The sequence below is a fragment of the Felis catus genome, chromosome X (assembly GCF_018350175.1).
Source record: "Felis catus isolate Fca126 chromosome X, F.catus_Fca126_mat1.0, whole genome shotgun sequence".
Taxonomy (NCBI): domain Eukaryota; kingdom Metazoa; phylum Chordata; class Mammalia; order Carnivora; family Felidae; genus Felis; species Felis catus.
Genome location: NC_058386.1, coordinates 10,534,768 through 10,546,795, shown reverse-complemented (window position 1 = coordinate 10,546,795; position 12,028 = coordinate 10,534,768). Strand labels below are relative to the sequence as shown.

The following is a 12,028-nucleotide window of genomic DNA, read 5'->3' as shown; positions in this document are numbered from 1 at the left end:
TCAAGAACTCCTATGACTCAAGAGCAGAAAACAATCCAAATAAAGAATAGGCAGAGGAACTGAACTTTTTAAAAAAGATTTATCTCTACATCCAATGTGGAACCTGAACATACAACCCCGAGATCAGGCGTCCGGGGTTCCACAGACTAAGCCAGCCAGGCGCCCCTCAACAGTTTTCAAAAGACAGTATACAGATATATGAAAAGGTGATCAACGTCAATCATCAAGGAAATGCAAATCAAAACCACAACGAGACATCACGTCACACCAGTTAGGATGGTAATCATGAAAAACACCAGCGGTAACAAGCGTTGGGGAAGATGTGGACAAGAGAACCCTCGTGCACTGCTGGAGGGAACGCAAACTGGGGCAGCCACCGTGGTTAACCGTAGGGAGGTTCACTCAAAAAAGTAAAACACTAGAAGTATCCTATGATCCAGCAATGTCCCTTCTGGGTACTTGCCCAAAGGAAATGAAAACAGGTTTTTGGAGAGAGATCTGGATTGCCACGTGCACGGCAATATTACTCACAATAGTCAAGATATGGAAACTTAAGTGGCCTTCAAGGGGATGAATGAGTAAAGCTGATAAGGTGTATCTATATACAAAGGAATGTTATTCAGCCATGAGAAAAAAAAGGAGATCCTGCTTTTTGGCAACAACACGGATGGACTTCGCTAAGGGAAACCTCAAAAAGGTTAACTCCTAGAAAGACTAAAATGGTGGTTAGCAGGAACTGGGGAGAATGGAAAAGAGATGTTGGTCAGAGGGCACTCACTTCCACTTATGAGAGGAGTCAATTCAGAAAATCCAACAGACAGCAGAGTGATTATGGTTAATGATATCGTAACAGACTTGAAAGACGCTATGTTCTCACGGGTAAGTGGAAATTATGGGACATGATGCAGGTGTTTGCTAACTTTGTGCTGGTAATAATTTTGCAACGTGTAAGCCTACCATGTCAACACCTTCTGTATATTTAAAAAAAGATTTTTAATTTAAATCCACGTTAGTTATCATAAAGTGTAATAATCACTTCAGGAATAGAATTTGGTGATTCATCACTTACTTGTAACACCCAGGGCTCATCCCAACAAGTGCCTTCCTTAATAAGGCCCCCTGCCCATTTAGCCCACTCCCCGACCCAACACCCCTCCAACAACCGTTTGTTCTCTGTATTTACGAGTCTCTTAGGGTTTGTCTCCCTGTTTTTATGTTTTTTTTGCTTCCCTTCCCTTACATCCACCTATTTGTATCTTAAATTCCGTCCGTGAAATCATAACGTATTTGTCTCATCTCTGACTTCTTTCATTTAGCCTAATACACTCTAGTTCCATCCACGTTGTTGCAAATGGCACGATTTCACTCTTTTCGATCCTGGAGTAAGACGGCCTCGTGTATACCTATCTACCACATCTTTAACCATTTTGTCTGTCGAGGGACATTTGGGCTCTTTCCATACTTTGGCTATCGTCAATAGCGCTGCTATCAACATTGGAGTGCACGTGCCCCTCTGAAAGAGCCCTCCTGAACACCTTCTATACCTTAAGATTCACAAGATGTCCTATGTACATTTTATCTGAAAGCTGGAAGAAAAAAAAAAAAAAAAGACCCAGTGAGGTGGTGTTGAAAGAGAAGATGGCACCAGGACTCCAGGCTTGATATGCTAAGTGTGATGAGGAAGGGGCCCGGACAACTTATTTCATTACTCCAAAATGTCCCCTTCAGTGGAAGATTCTTTTGACACCCAAACGGTAACAAACACCAAAAAAAAAAAAAAAAAAAAAAATCTCCTTCCCCCCTCGGTCATGGAACTCGGTGACCTAGTAAGAATCCTTGGCAAAACCAGTTCAGCCCAGTCTGTATTTGTAAAGGGAAGTGGGTCTCTGGGACCTCACTGGAAAAGCAGACCGGACGAACCCACCCCACATCAGGAGCTGGGTGACCATCGGTTAGCACGTTAAGCCTCATGTCCCAGGGAACCTCTCTGGTCCAGGCAAACCGGGTGCTTGGTCACCCTCAGAGCCGTCCTAGGTACGCTTTTTGGTGACTATACTGGCAGGGTCATTCGAGAACTCCTTCCAAGGCGGTTGCATACACCAGACGCTACACTGTGGTGCCGGTGTGCACGAAGAAAGGGGGACGGCAGCACGTGAGCCTCTTCCTCCCCTTGGGGAAGTTTTGGGGTGCTGCATCAGTGGGCAGTTATCTCCTTTGTTCCCTGTGTGGTCCCTCAAGGTCACCCTGGAAAGGGCTAGCTACCGGACAAGCCGCTGTAAGCTGTGGGAGGTCTTCCACGGGAGCAGTTCCCCAACAGCCCAGCGTGGAGGCGGCACCGGTCTCCCACCGGGGCACACGTCCCGGCTCTGCAATTTGATGGCTAGGAGACCCTGGCCAAGTCACTAACCTCTGTGCCTCATGTGTCGTCATCTGTAAAATATGGATAGTCCCAGTACGTGTTTCATATGGTGATATAAAGATTTGAGGTTATACATACCAAGGTTTTAAGTTGTATCTGGTACACAAAGTGCTTGGCTAACGTCACCTTCTCGATCACCATCTAAGGAGGAATCGTGTTTGTTCCTAAGAAAAAGATGTCAAAAGGCAAGACCGGAGGGGATACCGTACTCTTTCTAGAGCCTGGGATGGAAAGACCTGTGTCTATTTCCAGCGCCAGATCAGAAGGAGAGCGTGGGGAAGATGGCCTCCTGTTTGGCAGGGGGTAGGCAGCCCAACTCTGGAGAGGAAAGCAACAGAGGAGACTTCCGAAACGTAGGTCCGGAACTTGGCCAGTAAGTTTTCGAATACAGATCACGCAAGACAAAAATGGGGAGGTGAAAACAAACCTACCACCCCCAGCTCCTTCTAGCTTCAAACAAAGCCTGAAGAGGTATTGCCAGACTAGATGATTTTTCGTTTATAACCCAAATAAAATTATGAGAAACACAATCACATGGGATTTCACATAAGATTTTTATTGAGGATTTTGTGTCGTTACAGAAAATCAATAGGCCTCAAAGTCACATTACATGGGTAAGGCACTCAGCAGCAAACATGGTTACCAGAAGTCATCTGGCCCTTCGGGAGAAAAGCCTGTGAAACTAAATTAAGGAAAAATAAAATATTTTTATTAAATTTTTGTTAAACTTATTCAGGGATCTTTATCATGTTCTCTTTCTTTCCCTGTGGGCTTTGTGCCCTTGCTTACTATTTATTTCAGAACCAATTTCACAAATTAAAAGATGCTGTATGGTGTTTTTTTTGAAGTCCCTAAATTTTGATTGTTTCACTCATTTCTCACAGGCAGCCTCAAACATCTGAACACTTCCCTTGGCTGACACAACCCACCACACGATGGTTTGTGCAGGCAACATCACGTTGGGGGAACCATACCTTTCGTCTTTGTTGCTAGATGGCAGTGTTTCCACTTGGGAGCCTTCTCTGACCACCTTTGAACTCTGATACCAAGAGGGAAAAAGAATTTTCAAATTACACATGTAGGAATTTTATTCAATACTTTCATTTCTCTAACAACTCTGAGATAAAGGTCATTTAAGAAACTGAAAAAGAGGTGACTTCTAAACATCAAATTTAGTAGGTATATCAAAATAAACCACCTGCTACCCATTCTCAACACCCAGTGTCTGAGACTTAAGTATTTAGGTCTCAGAGAGCACTAATGCATTTTTTATTCATGAATACACCTTTCATTTTTTCTTTCTTGTTCTTAAAATAATGAGACACATGTCAACTTTTATCAAATTTGACACAGAGATCTCTTCCATCTTTACCCAAACAAAAGTGATGAAATTTGGCCAAGAGATTCAAGGCTCTATTTGAACTTTGCATCTTCTACGCCTCAATTTGTGGTCTCCGATGGAGAAGGCAGATTCTCGTCCTAAGGTCTTCAAACAAACCAAAGCATCCCCCGGCACCCCTTCCACAGACAGCCGGTCCAAAGCATCAGCACCTTATCTGCAGACTCCTGGTCTTGATTTTGCTGAAGAATTCTCATGTACTTCTCTAAAGGATTTTCACCACAGACAGGCTGGTCTTTCGTTTCTTCAACAGTCATTTCCATTTCTTTTTCCATTTCAATCTTCAATGATTCTTCAATCATCCTCTGTGGAATACATAGGCACCAGCATAGGAAACACAAATATATCATAACAACTTTTAAACGTTTAAAAATGCATAGTAATATAATCCTGATCCTGTAAGTACAACCTGCATGCCAAAGAACAATTTCCTTAATTGAAGTCATTGCCATGCAAGAGAAACCAAACAAGCCATCTCAATGAAGCAGGGGATTAATTCGCCTCACGTGTCCTGTGCTTTAGGCCAAACTAACCAGGAGTCCAAGAACATCCATATGGAAGATTTCAAGACAACTCAGCAAGTATATAAAGTGACAAGAGTAATCCACACGCCTGGAACCACAATCAGGACCAAGAAGGCCAGAACAAACCCAGAGTAAGGATGAGGACAAGGGAGCCCCTGGAAGGCACCGGTGACCAGCAGTCACTTCCCCTGGGTTACTCTCATCCCACCTAGCTGACCTCGGAAGCTTTCTTTAAACCCCATTTTAAAAAGGCAAGATCTAGGGGCACCTGGGTGGCTCGGTGGGTTAAAGCATCTGACTCTTGGTTTTGGCTCAGGTCATGATCTCATGGGAGTTCAAGTCCCGCGGTGGGCTCTGTGCTGGCAGTGCAGAGCCTGCTTGGGCTTCTGGCTCTCTGCCCCTCCCCCGCTCATGTGCCTGTCCTCTCTCACAAACTTTATTTATGGCTTATTTCCAGGACCAGAGGAGAATGCATGCCAATGAGCTCATAAAAGCTCCTCTTTGTTGTGAAACTCCTAAGGTCTATGTTATACACAACGTCTCTCAGTCTTTTAAAGAAAGGAGAAGATTGGGACACCTAAAGCAGGCTTTTAGTAAGACTGAACCTACTAATACTAAGATTTGTATGGAACCATAAAAGACCCAATAGCCAAAAACAATCTTAAACAGCAAAGCCAGAGGTATCACAATCCCAGATTTCAAGATAGACTATGAAGCTGCAGTAATCCAAACGGTATGGCACTGGCACAAACAGACACACCGATTAATGGAATAGAAAGCCCCAAAATAAACGCACACTAATATGGTCAATTAATCTACAACAGAAGAGGCAAGAATATACAGTAGGGAAAAGACAGTCTCTTCAATAAATGGTGCTGGGGAAATTGGACCACATTATTATGTTTATTTTGAGGGGGGGGCAGGCAGAGACAGAGTACGAGTGGGGGGGGTGGGCAGAGAGAGAGAGACACACACACACCCACAGAATCTCTAACAGGCTCCAGGCTCTGAGCTGTCAGCACAGAGCTCGGTGTGGGGCTTGAACCCTGAGCGTGAGATCATGACCTGAGTTGAAGTTGGATGCTCAACCGACTGAGCCACCCAGGTGTGCCTGGACCACATTCTTAAAAACAAGCTCAAAAAGATTCAAGACATCAATGTGAGAACTCAAACCATAAAACTCCTAGAAGAAAGCATAGGTAGTCATCAGACATTGGCCTTTGACATTTTTCTAGATAGATTTCCTGAGGCAAGGGAAACAAAAGCAACAATAAACCATTGGGACTACATCAAGATATAAGCTTCAGCACAGCAAAGGAAACCATCAACAAAATGAAACAGCAACCTACTGAATGAGAGAACATTTTTGTAAGTGATATATCCAATGAAAGGTTTTCCAAAATATATGAAGAACTTACACAATACCAAAAAAAAAAAAAAAAACAAAAAAACAAAACCCCAAACAATCCAATCAAAAATGGGCAGAAGACCTGAATAAACATTTTTCCAAATACATTCAGATGACCAGCAGAGACACGAAACTATGCTCAACATCAATCAGGAAAATGCAAATCAAAGCAACGAGATAGAACGTCACACCCATCAGAATGGCCAAAATTGAAAAGGCAAGAAACAACCAACCCACGCTGGCGAGGATGTGGAAGAGTCATCACTGGTGCAGCCACTCTGACGAACAGAATGAAGGTTTCTCAAAAGATCGAGAATACCATTACCACATGATCCAGTGAATCCGTAAGGGTCTTTATACAAAAAAGCCCCAAAACATTCATTTGGTAAGATATATGCACCTCTCTGTTTACAGCAACTTGATTTACCATGGCCAAGATATGGAAGCAAGTGACCGTCCATCCAAAGACGAATGGATAAAAGAAATGTAGTATATACAAACAACGGAGTATTAGTCATAGAAAGGAGGAGATCTTGGCATTTGCGCCAACAGATGGACCTAGAGGGTAGGATGCTAAGTGAAGTCAGAGAAAGACAGATACATCATGATTTCACTTATACGTGCAATCTAAAAAAACAAACCACAACACCCAGGCTCAAATACAGAAAACTGGTGCTTGCCAGCAGGATAGGTGGGTGGCGGATGGGTGAAATAAAGGGGGTTGAGAGGTACAAACGTCCAGTTTTAAGTTACAGAGACGTCAAGTACTGCATAGAGAACACAGTCCGTAATACTGCAAGAATGTTGTATGGTAAAAAAACCAAAACCAGACAAAGTTGCCCGCCACTCCTAGGACTTTGGGACACAGCAAGGACCTCCCTCCCTGAGAGCAAGGGACTCAAGAAGGGCACCGTGCCAACGCCGGTAGAGAGAACTGGGTTGCACCGATCGTTACCCGCTCTTGATCCAGCTTCTCTAGTTCTCTTCGTTCCCTTTCTAAAGCTTCTTGCAGTTCACTCTTCCTTATTTCTTGTCTTTGCTTTTGTTCTGTCATGTGCTGTTCCCATACTTTTTCTTCTTCCTTCTGTTCTCCCATTGGTTTCTTATCTACACCTAGTGGGACAGAAAATAAAAAGCAAGTCGTTTCCAGCATCAGATTTTTCAGATATAAGCAGGACTGCTTCGCAGGGGCCCTTCCCAAGACTCAGGAAGAATCTGCCGGGTTCTCAGAGGGCTCTTGGCCTGTTCCATCTGTGAGCCCCCAAACCCACTCCGAGCACCGCGCCCCACCTTTACTTGGCTGAGATGCAGATAAGCCACCCTGACCACGATGACTTTAGCTGCCTCCCATGCCCCCCCATCACATCTTCTCCCCGTCTTTGCCCACCTCCCAAGCCCTACTTTTCCACTTCTGCCTCTGGTTAGGAGCCTCCCCCCATCTCTAGGATTCAGACTTAACCGTTAGTCCCTATTCATTTACACAGCCCCCACCCCCCCCTTTTTTTTTTTTTAAGTATACTTGAGAGACAGAACGCAAAAGTGTGTGTGCACAAGTGGGGAAGGGTCAGAGGGAAGGGGAGAGACAGAATCCCAAGCAGGCTCTGTGCAGTTAGGACAGAGCCCCACGTGGGCTCAAACCCACACAGGAGATCATGACCAGAGCAGAAACCCAGAGTCCAATACTTACCTGATTGAGCACCCCCCGCCCCGGCGCCCAGACACAGCCCTCTTGTAACTCCCCGCCTTGCTCCCGTGCAGGGGTGCTGCAGTCTCTCCTGCACCCCCCATGGGACACCACCACACCCTCCCCCTGGTCTAGCCAAGTAGCTGCCGCCGCCCACCTCCGCCGGGCTGATCCCCCACCTTTCCCACACCTCCCTCTCCGGTCCTGACCTCTCTCCGTGTTTGCTCACACCCACGTTTCTACCGGGCTCCCTGCCATTGACACAGGAGATCCTGAAGCCCTGGCTTCCTAGCTGAACTCCTCATCCTTGTCCCTGGAGTCATGCTCTTGCCACACCACGTCCACTCGGTCACCAGGGCTTACACTTTCCTCTTCCTCCTCCTGCTGCAGTTCAGGTCCTCATCACTGTTCACCCGGGTGGCCGAAATCACTTGGTCAAGGGTCTCCGTGACCAAGGTCTCTCCAGGCAGCCCACCTTCACCTGCATGAGCACCAGTCACTTCCGGATGTGCTGTGCACACGCTCCGCTCCGGTGGAATCCAAACCCGTGGCGGTCGAGTGCCCACCTGCCTTTTCCCTTCCTGCCTGACCTCCTGGATCACCTGAACGTTCACGTCCGAAACCTCTCGTCTAGGCGCTGGCACGCACACGGGTGCCTGAGTACAGCGCCGTCTGCCCTGCTACCCGCTCACACGTCCTCCTCAAGCAGATGTGCTCCCCTTCCCCCAAGCCCCACCCAGGATGCCAGCCCTCACCTGAATGCCCCATCTTCTGTGAGCTCCTCATTCCTACAGTGACAAGTGGCCACTTCAGCGCCATATTCGCACAGTACCTTGTACCTGCCTTGTCAAAACCCAGAAGCACCTGTCTCCCTACTTCTGTCTCTTCCGGCCAAGGTCCAGGTTTGAATCGCCTGTTCTCTAGGCTGACCACACACGTCCCCACGCCTCACATGTTTAACTTCATCTCAGTTCCACAGAGGACTACGCTGACCTCTCTCCTCCAGCTCTGGTCCAGAACCTCAGCTTTCCCAGCAAGGCTAACACACAGACAAGCACAGATTCACGACGGGACTTACAGCCTCGTGGCTGTGCTCTAGTCACCAACCAAAAGTTAGCGTCTCCCACAGGAGAGCGGCAGCACAGTCTCCACTTGATCCTGGTCATGAAATTCAAACCCTAGAGGCGGCCACTGGCCACTTGCATAGGCAGAAACGCAGCCTCCTCGCTGGAGGCATGTCACTTGTCTGGAGCAGCGACCTCAGGGCGAGGATGCCGTTTGGGGGAAGATTTCAAGAGACAATGAGGAAAGGGCTCCTTCGCTGCGAGGTGTACTTGGTGGCTCCAGAGTGGCAGAGGGAAACCTCTTTGGACGGAAGAGCGAAGAAAAGCACGGTTTCCACTGGCACAAAGATAGCAAGTTTTAGGCTTTACCTCCCTTGGCGCCCAAAGACGTGAAACAACAGATCTGAGAGTTCCTCAACGATCAGAATGTAACCCCACCGTTTAATAGTAATTTAAGAAGCCGTTTATTATAACGTACTGTACCTGTCAGAAACAGAAGGCCTGTCAACTCAGTTCGTGTCCCTTATTCTATTGCATTATTTCTATTCCCTATTCACTCCAGTGTCTGCCCATCAGAGCTGCTCTAGGGCACCACTGCCCCCATCAGCTGTCCTATCGGATGCCATCAGCCATGGCCTGCTGACTGTCCTGCTAGAAGCTGCATGAAGCAGTGGCAGCTTCCAGAAAAGCATCCAATATGCAAAAGGCTCTTGATGGAGTCTGAGTGAGCACTTTCCAGAAATGACTTGCTCTGGAATCAGCAAAAACCAACCCTCTCGCTCCTTTCAGGGATTCCTCATATTCCCAACTGTGCCTGAAACCAACAAACCGGTTTCAAGAAGCATCCCATGGGTTTTAGGGATGATGCTCTGCTGATGTTTGGGAAGGACCTACAGGTGGTTTTACTTCAGGCATTTCCTTTCACCTCTGAGGCTAAAACACTCTGGTTCAAGGAGAAAAGGACACACCTGTTGGCTGAGCCCTGGGGCAGAGCTCAAAAGTCTCCACTGGGGAGGGAAGCAGGCGGTCTGGAGAAGGGAAGAGCAAAGACCAGGTGGGCCAGGCCAGACAAGTCTGACACCCAGTTCTCCTCCAATGTCATCAGCTTCCCTGAAGATTGAAGTAGATCAACTTTAAAAAAAGAAAAACCTTGATGTATTTTGAGAGAGAGAGTGTGAGGTGAGGGACGATGCAGGGGAACCAGAGAATGCCAAGCAGGCTCCAGTTTTCAGAGCAGAGCCCGATGCAGAGCTGGAACCCACAAAGCGTGACATCATGACCCGGATGGGAATCAAGAGTCAGACGCTCAACCTACTGAGACCCCCCCCAGGCGCCCCGGGAAGGTTTTTCTTGTCCAACTTTAATGCATGGAAGAAGCAAATAACTAGAAAACGAGGTAGTATTAACTATCACTAATTCGTTAATTCATTTTGTGACTTCAAACAAAGCAAAACTTACCGGGGTGGCAACAAGCGAGAGGTCCGGCAGACACCACGGCGGCGGCAGCACCCACGTGAGGCACGTCGCCAGCAGGATGGAGGCCGTCCACCTCAAACTGCCTCGGCGTGCTCCCTGCATCTGCAAGAGGTGCGAACGTGAGTCTCAGGAACCACAGCGAGGGAAGGGCGTGCGGCGCGGGGGGGGGGGGGGGGGGGGGGGGGGGGGACCGCTCGCTCCCAAGCATCAAGTCTCGGCCAGAGCAGCCGGGCCAGCTCGAGAGTCTGCATCACAGCCGCCCGTCTGCCCGCGTTCACGTCTGCAAGTGTTCTTTAGCTTTGAGAATTACATTCACTCCCACGATCAAATCAGTCACCCAACAGGAAAATCAGCTGAGTCCCAGAACTCACCTGGTTGCTGCTAATCGTTTGAACTGTATTTAAAATCATGATTTAACGAGCCTAACAAGGGGGAGTCACAGGGATTTTGAAAAGTTTACTAAGCCATTTAAATGTTCAAAATGTTCTACCTTTCACACTTAGCGATGAAGCTCACGAAACACGATGACAGCTTATATACAAAGCGGGGCCATGGCCAGGATACCATTTCTAGACTCTTTAAGCTTGTAGTATTTTACCTCTATTCTTTAATTAAACAACGGGCTTTCTAAATCTGAGGCAGTCAATGGAATCAGTGTAATTCAAACAAAACTAACTTAGCATGCTCGTGTTCCATAAAAGGAGAAACAAAAAAAATCATTTTAAATCTGAGGCAATCCCAAAAGTGGTAAACTGAATTGAGGATTCAATTAGAGGCTCAGCTCCCACTCTGAAATGGTGAACTATCCAGAAACATTTAACGAATAGAACTCCGAACCCCCCACCCCCCGAAAATCTTTGTGATTTAAAAATGAGGCAGTATGTTAGTATCTGTGGTTTTACCACAAAAATCAAAATGTCCTAATCTGTGACAGCTTCGCTTTTTATGACCGTGGTTATGTTTCACCAGAACTAAGCTTTCTACATTCTTAACTTCTAAAAACCAGGACTCCTATTTGAACTTACATTCAAAAGATGCTCCAAATTCCTCATTGTCCTTAAAAGGTAGCTTGTCTGGATCTGCAAGTCCTCCTTGTTCTTCAAGTTCTGTCTGTCTTTGATGAAGACTAGATTGGAAGAATAAAATTCAAGGATGTCACGTTGAAGGAATATAAAACCCCAGAGCACAGGATGACGCAAACTCTTTGGGACTCAAGAAACTGTTGCAGAAAAGCAGTTTTCCCTAGACTCACAGACAACAAGGGCTACACTGCAGTGGGCACCCCCCACGCACTGGCTGGGAGAGAAGTGCTACCCTCATCACCATGCTGTTCCCGGGAGCAGTTTATTTCTTAAAGAACCCGAAAATGTTTTGAAAACAATTGTGCACACCGCCAGCACGTGCCGGCTGAGAGTGCTACACTCCAAGCCCCCTGTAAACTAAAAAGCCCTCCCTCAGCACACGTGTCTCATCTTTCTTTTTGGCTTTATTACAAGAGTGATCTAAAAAACCATTAACACGATTTAGGCTGATAGGCACATGTGGCAATTTTCAACTCTGTACAGTAAAATGGAATCCACATGCAGAAGCCCAGAATGAAGCAGTCAGCATCTCCTGCCATGGGGACTAGACATCAACAGGGGTCCCACAGGAGACCCGAATCCCAGACTGAGCCACCCACCCCTGTGCTCCTGAACACACCCACCCACGCCTGCTTAAGCAGTCGTACCCCAGGACCCACTACCAATTGAGGGTTTACTTCCATTATATGCAAATTGGAACTTCTTAAGATCAGGAACAAGCCAAGGAGGTCTACTCTTCCCACTTTGACTCAACGTAGTACCAGAAGTCCTAGCCACAGCAATCAGATGAGAAAAGGCATCCATGGGGCACCTGGGGGGCTCAATCGGTTAAGCAGCTGACTTTGGCTCAGGTCATGAGCTCATGGTTCGTGAGTTCAGGCCCCGCGTCGGGCTCTGTGCTGACAGCTCAGAGACTGGAGCCTGCTTCAGATTCTGTGTCTCCCTCTCTCTCTCTCTCTCTCTCTCTCTCTC

The 12,028-nt window shown here is 47.0% G+C and overlaps 1 protein-coding gene across 6 annotated transcripts in view; it reads right to left on the bottom strand.

Annotated features, from left to right (window-relative positions):
- Positions 1-2,954: 2,954 nt before the first annotated feature.
- Positions 2,955-12,028, bottom strand: part of OFD1 (OFD1 centriole and centriolar satellite protein) — a 44,632-nt gene continuing 35,558 nt past the window's right edge. For 3 of the 6 annotated variants that reach the window (XM_045051339.1, XM_019823562.3, XM_045051338.1), the window contains 6 exons: positions 11,000-11,100; positions 9,957-10,076; positions 6,706-6,863; positions 3,971-4,123; positions 3,394-3,464; positions 2,955-3,101 (listed from right to left, as the gene is read on the bottom strand). In XM_045051339.1, coding sequence (XP_044907274.1) covers positions 3,059-3,101; positions 3,394-3,464; positions 3,971-4,123; positions 6,706-6,863; positions 9,957-10,076; positions 11,000-11,100 — 646 coding nt within the window. In that variant the 3' untranslated portion in view covers positions 2,955-3,058. Of the gene's footprint in view, positions 3,102-3,393; positions 3,465-3,970; positions 4,124-6,705; positions 8,836-9,466; positions 9,609-9,956; positions 10,077-10,999; positions 11,101-12,028 lie in introns of those variants that run through there. The other 3 variants (XM_006943570.5, XM_045051341.1, XM_045051340.1) reach the window with 3 other exon arrangements.